The sequence below is a fragment of the Mauremys reevesii genome, linkage group 15 (assembly GCF_016161935.1).
Source record: "Mauremys reevesii isolate NIE-2019 linkage group 15, ASM1616193v1, whole genome shotgun sequence".
NCBI classification, from domain to species: domain Eukaryota; kingdom Metazoa; phylum Chordata; order Testudines; family Geoemydidae; genus Mauremys; species Mauremys reevesii.
Genome location: NC_052637.1, coordinates 43,035,762 through 43,053,278, shown reverse-complemented (window position 1 = coordinate 43,053,278; position 17,517 = coordinate 43,035,762). Strand labels below are relative to the sequence as shown.

At 46.8% G+C, this 17,517-nt stretch overlaps 1 protein-coding gene and 1 non-coding gene across 3 annotated transcripts in view; both read left to right on the top strand.

The window, feature by feature from the left end:
* The window catches only part of RNF213 (ring finger protein 213), an 83,567-nt gene that overhangs the window by 60,655 nt on the left and 5,395 nt on the right, over positions 1–17,517 (top strand). For both annotated transcript variants that reach the window (XM_039500961.1, XM_039500960.1), the window contains 17 exons: positions 849–951; positions 2,092–2,206; positions 2,604–2,814; positions 3,884–4,077; positions 4,599–4,721; positions 5,874–5,984; positions 6,564–6,806; positions 7,832–7,913; positions 8,350–8,384; positions 9,242–9,336; positions 10,160–10,319; positions 11,774–11,954; positions 13,085–13,179; positions 13,945–14,196; positions 15,727–15,859; positions 16,721–16,804; positions 17,217–17,397. In XM_039500961.1, coding sequence (XP_039356895.1) covers positions 849–951; positions 2,092–2,206; positions 2,604–2,814; positions 3,884–4,077; positions 4,599–4,721; positions 5,874–5,984; positions 6,564–6,806; positions 7,832–7,913; positions 8,350–8,384; positions 9,242–9,336; positions 10,160–10,319; positions 11,774–11,954; positions 13,085–13,179; positions 13,945–14,196; positions 15,727–15,859; positions 16,721–16,804; positions 17,217–17,397 — 2,398 coding nt within the window. The remainder of the gene's footprint in view (positions 1–848; positions 952–2,091; positions 2,207–2,603; positions 2,815–3,883; positions 4,078–4,598; positions 4,722–5,873; positions 5,985–6,563; positions 6,807–7,831; positions 7,914–8,349; positions 8,385–9,241; positions 9,337–10,159; positions 10,320–11,773; positions 11,955–13,084; positions 13,180–13,944; positions 14,197–15,726; positions 15,860–16,720; positions 16,805–17,216; positions 17,398–17,517) is intronic.
* On the top strand, positions 15,390–15,494 carry LOC120384099. The gene has a single exon (XR_005588634.1). It is a non-coding gene; the product is annotated as a U6 spliceosomal RNA (small nuclear RNA).

Here is a 17,517-nt window from a genome sequence, read left to right as displayed (position 1 = left end):
GCCGCGTGGCTGCAGGGCTCCAGTCCCCGGGCTCACCCCCACCCCATCACCCTGGCCCTCGCTGTGACCTCTGGCCCCAGGTTTTGGCCGCATGCTCCATCCCCCTGCCGTGTGGCAATGGGTGCCGGCAACGGGCTCACTCCCCGCCTCCCAACGCTCCTGGTCCCTGCTGCGTCCTCTGTCCCCGGCCGCAGGGCTCTGGTCCCTGACTGTGCGGCTGCAGAGCTCCCGTCCCTGGGCTCACCCCCCTGTCACCCCGGCCCCCGCTGCCGTCCCTGGGCTCACCCTCATCCATCCCCACCATGGCCCTGCTGCCTCAGTACCCCTATCCCCATCCAGGGCTGTGTAAGTCTGCTGTGAAAAGTGACATTTGTAATGTTTGTTAATATCACTTTTCACTGCCTTCCAGCTAGCTAGCAAGTCTGATTCTGTGAAAAGTGATATTAACAAACATACAAATGTCACTTTTCACAGAAACAGACTTACCACCTAGCAAGTCTTTAAAAAAGCAACCAAAAAAGCAAAAGAAACAACAACAAAAGACAAAAACATGCGAAGTCCCTTATTTGTTTCTGTTCTGTTTAGGTCCAGTACAGAATAGAGACAACTAAATTATTTGTATTACTGAGTCTGCAAAAAAACCAACCACCCCAACATAAGTAAATGGCGATTTGGATGTGTGTGCGCGCGCATATTTGTTTGTTTTTCCTAAAATCAATTAAGTATTTTAGGAAAAACTGTCCAAGTGGTCACCAGCAAGCGTAGGTGGCTGCACTCTGAGGCCACCAAAAAATTTGTTGTGAGAACCCCTGCCGTAGCCCATGACTCAGTTTTTCCTCTGTATTCAGATCACCGCACCGTATACACAAAATTGCTGTCCCCATTTGACGACGTGGTGGATAAGACTCCTATCATCCGCTCAGTGGTGCTGAAGCTGCTTTTGAAATACAGGTAAGTTCAGTCAAAAAGCTGATGGGTGAGCGTGGGTTACATGCCCTCCTTAACCTCTTCAGCCAGGCTAGCTTCTCTCCAGTTATGTGCTAGTCACAGAATGAGGGAGAATTTTAGCCAAGTTCAGAGATTTGAACCTTGTCCTGTGAAAACCAATCTTTGCCTCTGCATCAGCACCAGTGTTGGGTGGGGGGTGTATTTGTGTGTGCGCACAGTATCTTTTTGTGCCCGACATTTGAGAATATGTGTCCATCCAGTCCTGACCCATATGTGAGCTAATTGGGAGCTACTCCTTACCTATATGTGAGAGAACTCTTAGAAAAGCTAAAGAATGAAGCTGACACACTGATGCACAAAGAACACTGGCAAATGAATATTTTATAAATCTTTAATTTTCTAACTATATGATGTGAGGGTTTTGTGTTTAAATTACTCATTCTGTACTGTACACTTGTCACATAAAGAGATTGTCACATCCAGAAAAGCTGCCCTTTGATGAAGTAAGCATGTCTGAGGCTTCGGAAGTGTAGTTATTGGGGTCTCTGTGTACAGTAACTCACTTTTGGCCAATCCAGGGTGGCCACATAGAGAGGAGGAATTCCCACAAATGATGCATGTGCTGGTTTCTCCAGTGCTAGATTCAGAATAGAAAGTGAGAGGGCTTTTCTCTGTACAGACATCAGTCCTTGCATATTATGTATTTGTGTTTCCTCTATGGCTGAGGGTCTCCGTTAAAGGAAGACGTGAGAGTGCCTCCGGAAATGGCAAAGGAAACACAGCATAGAATTTCTCAGTTTCATTTGGAAGCTGAATTAGGTTACCATGTTACCTGGCCAGCATTCAGAGCCTACTGGCTCTCAGAGCATAGGATAGTAGAGGTTATATAGGACCGTGCTGGGGTGTGATGGCACACCATTGTTGCCCCTAGCACTGGTTCTTATCACTATGATAGCCTTTTGGTGGATCAGAGGTCCCATGTGACTCCAGCTATCACCTGCCTTGACCTTTGCTTCCCTCTCAGCTGGACCCGAAGTGAACTTCTCTGCTATGTGGCCAGAATTTGCAATTTATGTTCTAAATAATGATTAGTAGCCATCAGCGTTGGAGTAGTTGGTAAGAGGAGGTTTCTCTGTTTCATAGCTTCAGTGATGTGAAAGCCTACCTGCAGGATCACCTGGCGCAGGTAGAGCAGTGCCAGATCCTGGACAAAGATGACAAGACAGAACTTTACACACTTTTTGTCAATTGTTTGGAGGTAGGTCTGCTTGCCCTATCTCCTTCGTGTCAGAAGTGCTGTGCAGGGATGTCCTGGCCCAACAGAATCCATATAGCAATGTTTCAAGAATACGGCTTTTTCTGTAATCCTGGCTGAGCTCGAGCACACACACTGACTATGTGGGGAGAGGGGTCTTATCCACCTAGAAAGAAAACCATGGCTCTGTTCAGCAGCAGACGGTCCTGCTTTGTCAGATCCCCAGAGAAGGCTTGTGCTGCAGCATTCCATGAGCTCCCCTGCTTCCACATCCCCTTCCTCTGCTTCAGGACGCTGCGTGTGGTTTGAGCATGATTAGATCGGGCCAGTAGAGGTTTATACTCCAGCAGTTGGGTTTGGGGCACCACACCTGAAATCAGACTGATTTTTCCCTTTGCAGGATTCAATGTACGAAAAGATTGGAGCCTGCGCTCAGGAAGACCAAATCAACCATCTGCGGGAAGATGGACGTTTTCTGGAGAGCTATCTGAAGAGGAACAACCAAGAAACCCTTCGGGAGTCCTCAATTGAGTACCTGCAGGGAGTGGCCAGGGTCCGGCTGTGCCTGGATAGGGCTGCAGAGCTGCTCTTGGAAACGCAGAGACCTAAAGGCAAGTTGGGCTCTGCTGCCGTCAATGAAAATGCTAACGTGTCAAAGGCTAAATCCAGGATACAGGCCCCTCTGATTGACTTGCTAGACATGTTCCGTGTCTCTGCGTCGCTATGCCTCACGCCAGTACGTGCACAGGGGGAAAATCAGCCTGTCTGCTTTTTCGTTCCTTTTTGTATAGCTTTTGTTTTTACTCCTGATCTTTGGTCGAGAAGCTGCATTAGATCCGTATCTGTCCCTTTACCGTGCAGTTTTAGGGAGTGTCTGTACAAACACTTTGCAACAAGTTGGTGTGTAAATCCACCCTGTACTAAGGATCTGTGCAGACCCTTCTGCTGCTCACTAAAAGTTCTCTGTAATCTGCTCCCATTTCAAAGCCAGTAGATCAAAGTGCACCATGGAATTTTTAGTGCATGGCAGCAGGAGCCACATGGATGCTTAGCGTGGGGTAGGTTTGTACCTCAGCTTGCTGCGAACTAAGTATTCATATAGACAAGCCTGTCACAGAAGCCAACCTACATTGAATAGCCAAACCTGTGCCTTGCGACCTGCAGACGAAAGTAATTAAATAGAAGCCATGGCTTTGAAATGGAGACTTATCATCTCAGCATTGATAATAGAATTATTAATGAAACTTAAATGAAGTCACATAACTGAAGCTCCTCTAGTCTCTTCCTAGCTCCACTGGAGTTTTGCCATCTAGTTTGGGGGTAAATTTTTCAAAAGTGCCCAGAAGTGATTGGGTCCCTGAGGAGCCGAAGTCTCACTGAAAGTCAATAGGCATCAGACCCTTAACTCTGTTAGCTGCTTTTGAAAATGTTACCCTTAGTCTAAAGCTAAGACCATTTGCTCTCCATTATAGAAATGCCCATATCAAGATTTCTCTAGCCACAGGATAAGGGCATTTTGATCTCTGTATATTCCTGGGTAAGCACATCTGAGAAGGAGGGGCTACTAAGATCTCCAATAGTGGATCAGATCAGGGAAATGGATCCCAATGCCGTGGCCAGTTCTGACAGCAACAGCTGACCAAGATAAGAAATTTTGACTTACTTTTATTCTTTCTACAGAGTGGGATAAGGCAGTGGACAAGCAGCAATACCTTCTGAAAGTAATGAGGTTCTGTAGGCTGGCTGGGAATGACTGGTACCGAGTTTACCTGGTCCGAAAGCTGGCTAACCAGTATGGGATGGAGTTTGCTCAGAAGCTTTCGGATGAGAGTCAGTTTCATTGGGTATTCCCAGTGGAAATCATTCAACAACAGGTAAAGCAAACCTGTCTCCCTGACTCATCTTTCCTTAACAATTTATGTTTCTGAATGCTGTTTCCTCCTCTTGGCGTTTTTTGTATTTGCATTTTTTCATGTGTCTGATGGTGTGTGGCTCTCTGGTACTGTCATGCGGGGCTGGAGCAGGTAGGGGTGGGAGTAACCTACTCCAGTATCCCTGCCTTCCGTAGAGAGGAATTTCTTCTGACCTGCAGAAAGGCCATTATTTTGCTTGTGTCAAAGCCTGGCTCCCGGAGCAGTAACATCCCAAGCAGAACCAACCTCCCTGTCTGACTAGCAGCCTGGAAGAGGCGACACCAAACACTCACCCTTGCTGGGAAGTCAGAGCCCTTCTCCCTGCATGCAGCATTTTAGTTAAAATAGAAATTAATCCCATCCCCCAACAGACAACGCGGAGGCTTCTGTGGAACAGTTTCCCACTTGTAAGGTGACATTCTTAAAGTCCGCCCACTATTCACACTGTGGGTGGGTGGGTTGTTTGTTCTTTGTTGCTACAGAGGGACCAACCTAATCAGATTGATCGGTACTTGGTATGTGGCGAGAACTACAGAGTCCTGCGTGATGCTGTGGGAAAAGCAATGATTGAGTGCAAGATGAAGGGCGTTGCAGAAGCACAGAAGGTAAGACTCTTCTCCCTGGTCAGCACAGATGTTCCCCTTTGGGTAGGACTTAGGGTGATCCTTTGCAGAGATTTAGAGGGCAAGTGTTTTAGCTCTTAATGCTTTGCTGTTAGCCATTCCCTCCCCTCTCTCTCTCTCTCATGCCTGAGGTGGAGATTTTTCTTTGCTTGCTGTTATTCTGATGGCTTTTAACTGGGCCTGATCTTTGTTCTCTGTTGACATGTGTCTCAACCAATGTGTGTGAGATTTGGATGATTGTCCCATCTCCAGTGCTGTTTGCCAGTCACATCATCCTCCCTACCACTCTCTCCCCTTTTAAAAATGTTCTGTGAAGCATTTCTTGAATAACAGGCTTAGGCTCTGTGCAACCAACTGGCTGAGGGGCTAAGTGGGTTTTCCATGCTGGCTGTGCTTCCTTTCACTGCCTTTTGATGCTTATGTAATTTCAAAACTTAATAACTATACATGTGTCATGAAGTAGGTGAGCATGTAAAACATGCTGACAGATACTATATACATTTAGTTGTCTCCTTTTTTCCCTACCTCTTCATACATTGCTTGTTCTCCTTGATTGTGAGCTGCTCGGGGAATGACCTGTGTTTTCCTGTTAGTGCATCACCTCCAGGGCCCCAGTTGTGATTGGAGCCTGTGGATGCTACAGTAATATGAACAGTTAATAATAGCTTTCAGTGTGGGTTAAGTGTGTACTGTCTAGTTGGGGCAACAGATGAGTGGCAGGTTGGCTGGACCAGGGAAGTTCAGAAAATATTTCTGGTGGATAGAAAAAGGGTCTGCTTGACTGGTGGTTCAGATACCCAGTGAGTTTTTACATTGTGTTCAGGACAGTGGACTTCCTTGCAAGCAGGTTCTTGTGAGGCTCTGACAGGGAATGGTGGAAATTCACATAAACATAAACTGCTCCCTCTGCAGAGGGGGACTTTCTCAGAGAACGCTGGGCCAGGACCGTGGCCTTCTCAAGTTTGAATAGCCATTTCCTTTGCCTGTCACCATCTGTGACAACGGGAGAGTGACATACGTCAGGGCTGAGGGGAAATGTACGTGTCTGTTACTGAGCGAAGATGGCAGTGACAGCTGAGGTAGCACAGATGTAGCCCCTTATCCTCTGCATAACCAGTTTCTCTTGTTTTTCAGGCATGTAACAGCTCTGGGTCTGCACAAGCTGTTCACCTGCTCTTGGCTATTTTCAGGGAACTCACTGCTCTGTATGGATGCAGGAACAAAAGCCTCCACCCCAAAAAGGAGGTGAGATAGCTTGCACCATTGGCAACTTGTAGACTGTCAGGGAACAGACCTGTTTCCTTCTGAGAGAAGAAGCTTTAGGTCACAGATGTGAGAGAACATCCGTTACCCTTCTGCCCAAAGTGCAGTTCTGAGAGCATCTGGCAGAGATTAGCTGAAGAGAAATCCGAATGTCTTCCAAGGGGGGAACCTGCTCCCTAGCTAACCTAGGGCCCTATCGGACCCTATTTACTGTAGTATCTGAGCACTTCAGAGTCCTAACACCCCTTGTTCAGTAGGGAAGTACCATAGTTACAGGTAGGGAATGGAGACAGAGACTAAGTGGCTTGCCCAAGGTGTCACACAGTCTGTGGCAGAGCAGGAAATTGAAACCCTGATCTCTCACATCTCAGGCCATTGTCCTAGCCTAGCCATGAACCATCCTTCGTCTGCATACACTGAAGGACCAGCTCCAGTAACTAGATAGTCAGTTACTTCAAGGCACTGAGGGTATCACACTTCACTAGATTGTGTGTAAAGAGCTGCTGGTGTCTGGTTGGCAATCGGGTACTTTATTTTCCCTTTTGTAATGTTTACCTTCAGCAATGTGATGCTATGAACAAGTTCATCCAAAGCTCCAAAGCCCTGGATTCTCCAGACCTGAAGCAGTTTGCAGCATCTCTTGTGACAAACAGTCTCCCATCACTGGCAGTGAGTCCGCAACACTTCAGCCCCAGCGGGGCACTGATTGAAATAGTCGTTCACACTGCAGCCCTCTTACTGTGCGGGCAGAATCGAGTCCTCAAACCCCTGAGGAACCTGGCCTTCTCTCCTGCCACCATGCAGGTAAGAAACCTGGTCTGTCCATGGCATCCTATATCAGAACCTTGAAACCAGGCCTCGGATTCAGCCAGTCCATGCTAGTGCTGGCACCTCTTTCATGCTGCCTTCTTACGCTCCAGAACCTGAGTTTCATTTAAAAAAAAAAAAAAGTATCTAACTCTTATTGAAAGGTTGAGATACTCTCATGTCCTGTTTTCAAGGCTAACTGATACAGTGACTTCTGCCAGTGTTTGCAGACTCTGAACCAATCGATCTGAGGGGTCCCATTCATCTCCCTGAGCACTAACTGGGATACCCAGTGCTAACTCTTGGATTATTAACTATTTCACGGTTCAGCCAAAGCATGCAGGAAAGGAGTGGGAGGGTCATGCTATGAAGATCTGCACAATCTAGTCTGAGTGACAGCTCGTTATGGCCCCATGACTGAGTGGGCTTAGGAGAGTGCCAGTTTTTCCCCACCTCCTAATCAGGAAGGATTTAAGGAGTCTAGCAGTGTTCAGCAGGGTACAAAAGGGAAGCCAAGCTCAAGAAACCCAGAGAGCATCCTCACCTGCCCAGTCTACTGGGAGTGGTGTCTCACAGGTGGACCATATTTTGTAGACACCTGGAAAAGTTAACACCACCTTTGTTTTTCTTTTAACCCCAATGTGACCCCTGCCTTAAAACTATCCCCATTCTGCTTCTCCTACCTTCCTGGCCTGGGAAGACTGGCCAGGAATCCCACTGTAGCCTGTCAACCTCCTTCCTTAATTGGCTGGAGGGTTTGTGGAGTAATGCCCTCTTCCCTTCTTAGGGCTGAGCCTGCTGCGTCCTCAGCAACACATCGTATTCAAATATGAAGTTTTCTTACTTTTGAGTAGAATTCACCACTTGTTTTGCCTCTCCCTTTCTCCTGATTTCCTTGCACTGATGAGCAATTGACAATCTGCCACAGCCTTAATGTTCTCTCATGCTAATTTAACTGGAAAACAGGTGTGTTGCTGAGCCACTGCTGTAATCATGTATTTATTCATGCGAATGTTTTCTAGCATTCTTTTCTGCCCACAATGCCTGAAGATATGATGATTCAGGCTGTGAATTGGGAGGGAATGAAGCAGCTGCACTGGTATGGTAAGTATCCCTGAGTGGATTTGGCAGCAGTGTAGGAAGTGCCATTGCCTGAGAATAACTGTTCCAAAAAGTTCAGCTAGGTGTCTGTGGAGCAGGAGTTTAGTATATATGTGATGCCTAAGAGGAATTTCATATTATTTTTCATGCTTACAAAACCCAGTTAGTATACGGTGGCAAAGTCTCCCAGGGATTTCTCTCTAGTTTCTTTATATGACCTAGTCAACCTAGAGACAGAATGACCTCTGGCTTCTGTGTGGGCAGCTAATATGATTCCTATGTGTTCCAAGAATTTTACTACTTTCCACTAGATCTGGATCTGCAAGTATATTTCGTGTGTGTGTGTGTACACAGAGGGGAATGTGTGGGTTTTATTTGTTTTAAAAATGCACCTCTATCCTGCTCACAGTACCATGCTATTGATTTCTTTGTCTCACAGTGTGTCCAAATGGCCATCCCTGCACTATTGGAGAGGTAAGCATTTGGGCTCGGGTGGTGGTGGGTTATTTCTTTAAAAGCTGCCTACGCTATATTTTATTTGCTATTTAATTACGTCCCAAAGTTAAATGCAAGCAAGCTGCATGAGCAACAATTACAGCATTGCATGGGGACTGTTGGAACAGCTACTGTGCTCCAAGTGGTAATACAGCCTCTTTCAGTGAGTGACAGCTTTCCAGTTAGCAAGTTGCATGTTGCATTCAAGTGTTGGGAAGTTGCTTCTTTCTTCATAGGCCTGTAAAATGCCCCCCTCCCCCCCACTTAAAACCATCTTGTTTGACAGATATGACAATATCCTGGACAAACCTTATTGAATTGAAACAACGAAGAGTCCGGTGGCACCTTAAAGACTAACAGATTTATTTGGGCATAAGCTTTCTTGCGTAAACCCCCCCACTTCTTCAGATGCTGTGTGGTTACTTGCATAACTGGTAATGACACTGTGTACTATCTCTGAGGAGAGAGGCAAAGGACGCAGGCTTAGACAGTCTGGGAAAATCACAGTATAGTTAGGGAACTTTGCAGCCTGGAAATATGCTGGTCAATACCCCAAGAGATGCGATGGCTGGGGAGGCCAGAAGTGCCCCCGCTGTACTACTGAGGGGAACTACAAGTGCAATTGCCCTGAACCATCTTTTCACAGTTGTACCCGCGTAAAAGCAATGACCCACATCGACAGGTACCTCACTGTGCGAGGCCTGGACTTAGAACTGAGTCGAGCCAAGACTGCGGCTCAGAGTCTGAATCCGCTCCATTTCTCTGGGTCTGAGATGCTGCTCCTTTGCCTCTCTCTGGGATTCATTAATCTGTGTCACTTCTTCTCCCTTTGCCAGTGTGGTCGTCCCATGGAACAGAGCCGGTGTGTTGACTGCAATGCTCCGATCGGAGGTGTACAACACATTCCCGTCCATGGCTTTCAGGGAGTCCAGTAAGTTTTAACTACTTTAACTTTTTCAGTGCTGACTTATGTAACACTTACATTCCCCCCAGAAGCTATACAGACGTGCCCCATCCTGGTGTCTCAACTGAATCAATGTTCTCTTGAAAACTGCTACTAGCGCAGACAGTAGTGAAGGGGTTAACCTGATCGCAGAGGCCAGTCGAGGTCTGGTTCTGCCGTGACCTGCTAAAAGCTGGGGTTTGTCAGTTGAGCGTCATTCTGCTTTTCACCTCTTCAGTCCTCCTCGGTTGCGCTGTTACTCTCTTTCCTGTACAGTTCTTAACTATTGTTGAATTATCAGCTGAATTTTCTTTGGCAACCTTCGGTTGACATCCTACACCTGACCAGCCTGCACAGAGCATGTGGTCTATTAGAACGCTTTAGGGGCTGTGATTCATGGGTTCGCCCCTGGCCCAGCCAGGTTGGCATTTACCGCCCTGACGTGCTAATGTTATGATCATTAGCGCTAACAGTGGCGGTTTCTGACCTGCCTACCACCTAGTGGCTAATCCTGACTCTTAGCGAACAGTAGCTGTATGGTACCTCTTCGTAGAAGATACATTAGGGGAAGATGCCCTGTGGAGTGGGGTGGGAGCGGCCAGCTAACGAGGTAAGTGAATCAGGCTATTGCAGTGTGAAACCCATCTGTAGTGATCAGCCTTTTCTTATCACCTTTCCAGTGCAAGAGCCTTAAATTGTAGCATGGTATCAATAGCAGTTAGATATGGAAAAGATTCTGTGTGTGTTTCGCCCCATCTCTCTTGTTTTTTCACATCAAGACAGAAAATTCACTGTGCATAATTTTATACAGGCGTTTCACAGACAGAACTCAAACTGGCCACGTGCTCGGGGATCCCAGAAACAGAGAAGCAATGGTAGCATCCGAGAGGGAGATGTCCCCGGTTGTCTTCATTGTGATTCGCTTGCTCACTCACTTGGCAATGCTGCTGGGAGCTACAAATGAAGCGCAGGTATTGCAAACCACGCACGTTGTCTGAACAGAGTAACTTCCCATGTGGAATTTTGGTAAGACTCCTCATACAGTCAGTGCTGCAAAAAGCCTCCAGCTTCTTCCCGGTGCTTCCAGAGGAGCTATTACTAGTGCATGCTGGCAAGACAAGCTGCTGTCGCAGGCACATAACTTTAAGCCCCCTCTCTAATTTCAGAACATAAGAACGATCACACTGGGTCAGACCAAAGGTCCATCTAGCCCAGTGTCCTGTCTGCTGACAGTGGCCAATGCCAGGTGCCCCAGAGGGAATGAACAGAACAGGGAATCATCAAGTGATCCATCCCCTGTCGCCCATTCCCAGCTTCTGGCAAACAGAGCTAAGGACACCGTCCCTGCCCATCCTGGCTAATAGCCATTCATAGCAGGGGGAGGGATAGCTCAGTGGTTTGAGCACTGGCCTGCTAAACCCAGGGTTGCGAGTTCAATCTTTGAGGGGGCCGTTTAGGGAACTGGGGTAAAAATCTGTCTGGGGATTGGTCCTGCTCTGAGCAGGGGGTTGGACTAGATACCTTCTGAGGTCCCTTCCAACCCTAATCTTCTATGATTCTATGATAGACTTATCCTCCAGGAACTTATCCAGTTCTTTTTTTGAACCCTTTTATAGTTTTGGCCTTCACAACATCCGCTGGCAAGGAGTTCCACAGGTTGACTGCATTATGTGAAAAAATGCTTCCTTTTGTTTTAAACCTGCTGCCTCTTAATTTCATTTGGTGACCCCTAGTTCTTGTGTTATGAGAAGGAGTAAATACATTTGTACAAGTGATAAAACCCAGTTTCAAAAATAGCATATCTTCCAAGCACAGTGTGTCTGGTACGTTTCATTCACAAACGGGTTAAAGAGAAGGGTTGTTCCGTCCATTCCCCAAATAGAGGTGAAAGCAAGAATCCTACTTTGTAGTGATTTGTTGGGACCTTTCAGAAAAGCTAAAGTCTATTTTCCAGACAGTGGTGTCACATTATAATGGAGGCTGGGGCAGAAACATATCTTAAGGGCAGCGCTGTCTTTCCCCCAGGTTTGTAGTGAATAAATGATTGAACCTCATGTGTGTAGATACCTGCATATAGTCCTGTCCCAGGGGTAGGTCTTCTCTAAGATGCTGGGTTTGCTAAAAGCGACAAAGAGTCCTGTGGTACCTTATAGACTAACGGACGTATTGGATCAAAAGCTTTCGTGGGTGAATACCCACTTCATCGGATGCATGCCCGTGAATACCCACTTCCGACGAAGTGGGTATTTATCCATGAAAGCTCATGCTCCAATACATCTGTTAGTCTATAAGATGCCACAGGACTCTTTGTCACTTTTTACAGATCCAGACTAACACGGCTCCCCCTCTGAAAGGTGCTGGGTTTGCGTGCATCAGACTAGGGTTTTACACTGCTTCTTCTCACCCTTCTTGTTTTTTGTTCAAGTCTTTGCGAAGAATCCTAAAGCCGCCAGTGCAGGATCCAGTAGGCTTCCTCCAGCAGCACATTGAGAAGGACCTGGAGCAGCTGACAAAAACTCTGGGAAAGAGTGCTGATGAGACCATCAACGTAGTTCATCTCATCCTGTGCAGCCTCCTCAAGGAGCCCCACCAGCACCCAAACCAGTGTAAGGAAAAGTGTACTCGGATGGAATGTGGAAGGCAGCAGGAGGACAGTGTCCTCATTTTAAGTGTAGCAGTTGTGTGGTTCCGCCACTGATAGCACAGCACCAGCTTGGGCAAAGCATTTCAGACTGGCAGCAGCAAAGCCAATTGGGGAGATCCAGAGCTTTAGTGATACCTATTTCCTATTCCTGCAAGCAGATGATTTGACTAATCATCTCTCCTACTGCCCGGGACGCTGGGGTTTAACCTGGTTTAGTAGAATTCTAGACTATCAGGGTTGGAAGGGACCTCAGGAGGTCATCTAGTCCAACCCCCTGCTCAAAGCAGGACCCATCCCTAACTATTTTTTTTTATTTGCCCCAGACCCCTAAATGGCCCCCTCAAGGATTGAACTCACAACCCTGGGTTTAGCAGGCCAATGCTCAAACCAGTGAGTCATTGCATAACTGACAGTATGCTGTATGGAAAGGATTTTCAGCTACAGAAACTGATGAGTTACTCAAAGAATGTAACAGTTGCATAAATCTCAACAGATCAGGTGTAATGGTTTATATGGCACCTTCTAAGCTACAATAGGAAACGGTCATTGAGAGTAGGATATGACTCAGGATGATTCTCAGTAGAATTTGAAGGTCTGAATCATGACACAATGGTCTTGCAGCAGATTTTATTATGGGGTTATTTATATGGAGGAGCTTGGTCTTAGTGGCTAGAGCACTGAACTGGGAACCAAGATTCCTCAAGTTCTATTCTTTGTGCTGCCACCAACTCATGGTGTGACGTTGGACAAGTCACTTCATTTCTCTGTATTTATGTTTGAACATTTGTGAAATATCTTATCTCCCTTCAGATGGGATTGAGGGACTGAATTAAAGTTTCTTAAGCACTGAAAGGTGGTAGGGGAGTAAAAGTGCTCAATTGGTCGTGCATTTTCTCTCCAGTGAGATCATTTAACATGGATGCCTGCCTAGATCTTAGGACCTCTGAAAGTGTAAGTGGCTCATCACACACTGACTGCAACTCACAAGGATGTCATGTTCCCACGGGGAAATCCTAGGAGTTTAAGGAACCCCAAGTTCATTTTCCACTGACATGTTGTAAATGTAACACACTATATATGCCCCTGTTGCAGGGCCAGTTCGCTTTGATGACGCACTCTCCACTAAGGAGCACAGAAATGAATGGGAAAGAATTGTCGCAAATACCATTATTATTCCTGAATTAAAGGTGAGATCCCACTGGGCTTTCTGTATCTGACTGCTAACCTAAAAACGAACTTGAGCAGCCCAAAGACCACTTGGAATTCTGAACTGCAGCCCAGAACTGTGCTGATGTACAGACCCACCAATCCATAAATCCACTCTGCTCCATGCTTTTGAAAAGCACTGCTAATCCAGGGAGGTTAGCATTCATCTGTGCTGTCTAACCACTCCCTGGCACAGCTTCCACATCTGACATCATACCCTGGGACAACCACCTTACTCTGCCTGGGCAAGAGGTAGAATCTGGAACCAAGAAGGGACAGTAGAGGATTCTGATAGACAAGTAGAAGTATCTCTTGGCTTTGGGAGGGATTGTCAGGCCCGGTTAGCAGCATGGAGTCAATCACATCTGACCTTTCCTGGTGCAGTATGTAAGGAACAGAGGACTTTAGGGATCATTGGGGTTGAGTCAGAGTGTGGAGAATAATTTTCTAGTATCAGTGGCTGTCCTGGCATGGATGTTAAATGCCCTGGCTATGAGCCCATCAGTGTTGACATCCTCCTGTGGTAACTGGCCATTAAACTACCATGGAAATGTGGCAAAGCTGTTGCAGAATTCTCTCTTTATACCGCCATCAGCATATTCTCTCTCATAAATCCACCCACCCCCCCGTTTCCAAAGAGATCCTTGTACTTAATTATATGGCACCACTGTTCCATTTTCCTCTGTCCTCAATGGTTTTGTGAGTGGAAGGGGTTGTGTTTCTGACATTGGATCTTTTTAATGCAGGATTTGGACAAAATACTTACAAAGTTAAATAAACAAATCAGTGAGGATGAAAGAATCTGTTCCAACCCAGTGGCGAAAATAGTGTATGGTGACCCCGTGACCTTCCTGTCCCAGCTACCCAAGGACAGCACCATGCATTGCTCGCGGATGTGGAGCTGCAGGAAGAGGATCTCAGTTGAGTACCTGGGGCATGTAGTCCAGCAGAAGGATGGCAAGGACATTGTGCCCATCCTCTGGAAGTTCCTGCAGAAGGTGAGTGTGCCGAGATCTATATCTCTGTCTCAGGACACACTGATGAGTGACTGCAGGTTCAGAGATCCAGTCCCCAGCTAACACATCATCATTAACAAAGGGGAAACTCCAACAGACAGCTTCATGTCTGTCTTTTTCTTTTCAACTATTTATGAATGTGATGCCTTTGATCTGAGAATGAAAACTGCTGTCAGCTACTTGTCAAAACCTGAAGTACATCAGTATGCATCAAGAACACTTTGATATTCTAAAATCACAGATAAAGCATAAAGGTAGTTTGTGTTAGTGTCTGTGAAGTGAAATCCATCAAGGGACCAGAAGCTAATTGGCCTCCCAAAGCTACTCTCTCTGGTTCAAGATTAAACTGTGGTTTGTTAGCTGTTATGTCCCTTTAAAGAGTGAGAAGAGAGGAAAGGGCAATTGAGCCGTTAATGATACTGTGGGATCATTACTTGCATCACCTAAGCTCAACCTGGGTTCTGTCAGCCTTTGTTTCCCTGTGGAACACAGCTCTGCATAGCATGAAGCAGGCCAGCTGGTAGCTTGTTCCAAGACAATGGAGGGTTAGTAGTAGAGAGATTGCCAGTGCAAGATTTCGGATAGTGGAATGATGTGTTCAGACCCACTTAGTGGGTGCGTTGCTGCATGCAGGACCAGTTTCAGTTAGCAGGTGGCCTTCAGGGGCAGCTCCCAGGACAGCTGTGCAGAAGTCTTTTGAGATGGCGTGGGTCCCCAGCCACGAGGCGAAAGGGCAGTATCCTGATTTCATTTCTCATGGGGGTCAGCAAGAAGCTTTCAAAAGTATGGCCAAAGTAATGTCCTAAAGCACAAGATGAGATTACTCTTAGCTTGCATTGATAACAATAATATTTTCTCATGGAACCGATGCAATCTAATTGTGCAGTTTCTTAAAGTAAAATGGGAATCCCTCAATACGTCTCCGTGCAGGAAAGTGCAGTTTGGGTGGTGGTCTCTCATTGCCACTAATGTGCTTCACTCTCTATATGAATCACTACCTAAGAGAACCTCCCACTCTTCCCCCTTCCTCCACCTATCTTTGTGACCTTCACTGAACAGGCAGCCTGGATATTACAGACTCTGGTGCAAGTGTCCTGGAGGGATTGACCACAGTGGTGACTTCCCCAGTGACAAAGCACCGATCTCTGGAAAGCACCTGAAAACAAGCCAAGTACTTGCTTCATTGGCATATGTAGTAAAATCAGACTGATATGGAGAAGGAATAGCATGAGCCCCTCTGCAAGGAGGATGCTCAAATTCAAGACATTCTCCATATTTTTATTTACGTAAGCATTGTCTAGAGCATTGTACACTCGGTGAGTTTTGCACGTGTAAAGCACTGTGCTTTTTGTCATTAAACATTCAGAAATAGTTTAAATAAAAGCACACACCAAGGCTGCAAGTCTGTGTCCTTTGCAAGCCTGTCCAACCCTTTGAGCAGTCTCAGCACCTCCGGTATGATCTGCCTTCAGATAACTACACCATACTCCTGGTGCCTCTCCCACTTTCTAGGAAGCTGAACTGAGGCTGGTTAAGTTTTTACCAGACATCCTGGCTCTGCAGAGAGACTTGGTGAAAAGATTCCAGAATATTACAGATGTGGAACACCGCACAATCAGAGACTTTGTCTCTAAATTCCACTCAGGTAAGACTGGCATGGGATGGTCCAATTTTAGTATTTCTAGTTTGTCATTAACAAAAGCGCACACAGTGCATCAGGCAAACGGTGTGAAGGGCTTGACACTCCGGGAGGTTCAGTGTTAAAGGGGACACGTCTCCTAAGCTTGAAAGCAAAGGCTGCGGTTTGAGCTCCGACTCCCATTAAAGGGAGTGACACACCCTGACCCCTCAGCAGTCCTGGCCCCAGTGCGTGGAAGGCTATGACTCCGCTACAGAGCTTACAGCTGCTCAAATGTAGCTGTAGTGCTGCTAGTGCAGATGCACTAAGCAGACGGGAAACAGCTCTCCTGCCGACTGAATTACTCCAGGCCCGTGGGTGGCAGTAGCTCTCCTGCCGACAGCGCTGTCCACACTGGCGCTTACATCGTTGTAACTTATGTCGCTCCAGAGGTGGCTTATTCACACCCGAGCGACCTAACTTATACTGACTTTAGCTGTAGTGTGTACGTAACCCAAGAGTCATCAGCTAGTTTGAGAGGACGTGAGCACATGAACATGGAGGGTTTGCTTGAGATCTATGTTGGATGAATTACTGAACGCTCAAGTGATGGTGACATTTTAGTACAAAAATTGCCCAGTGGACAGGATGGATCACACTCTGGTAACTACAGCAATTGCTTACAGGGAAAATTAACATTAGGAAAGTATTTAATGTATCTTTAGCTTTCATGCTGTTTAGAAGCTGCTATCCCAGGAGAGCGGACACTCTGACCATCTAGCTAGTGTTCTGGAGTGCACTTGGAAAGCCTGTGTATTATGAGATTCAGAGGTGTGGTGAAGGCCAGCAAAGGGTGTTTCAAGGATTCCTGGTTTTTGTGTTCTTCAGATGAGATGAGGAATCTGTGGCAAATCAGAGTGAACACATTTCTCTCTGTGTGGAACAAGTTGAGAAGATCCTTAGATACCAATGGTGAGTGTGCTGGGTACGCTCTTGCCATTACTGGAATGGCAGGACTGGGAGGTCACGCAGCACCGAGTGATGGAAGATTGGCCCCTCGTTACCCTTTGGTAATCCAAGCTCCTTCCATCACTGATGCAGAGAGATGTACCTGAAAGCTGACTTTAGACATCAAGGTGTTGACGAATGGTGTGGGTGCAAAGGGGAAACTTGTTTTCCCTTCCAATACTCTCCCTTGCCCCCTACTCACCACCCCTTAATACTTTGGATGAGCTGCAAAAACAGCTGTGCTCTGGCTCCCTCTTCCTATGGTACAGCCCATCCTAACCTGCCAAATGACTAGCTCCCTGTCCCAGCTCGGGAGAGGGAGCTCCACCTCTGGGGCTGTGAGCCTGTTGTGAAAGGCTTCTCTGCCCTGTTGCAGGTGAAATTAAGCTTCCCACAGGCTATTGTGATGCTGACTTGACCCTAGACAGCGAATTTGAGACCCTCCTGCCACGCAGACGGGGTGTGGGCCTGTGCTCCACAGCCTTGGTCAGCTACCTCATCAGCCTGCACAACGACTTCATCTACACAGTGGAGAAACACACAGCAGAAGCCAACCGGTATGTTAATGTGTCAGCTAGACACGCCACTGTTTCTCTTTGTTACCGGCCGTCCCCTCAGCCTCCTCTTCCCCCAGCAGTGGGTCAAGACTGCTCATCACTCTGCAGCTCTGACTGTAA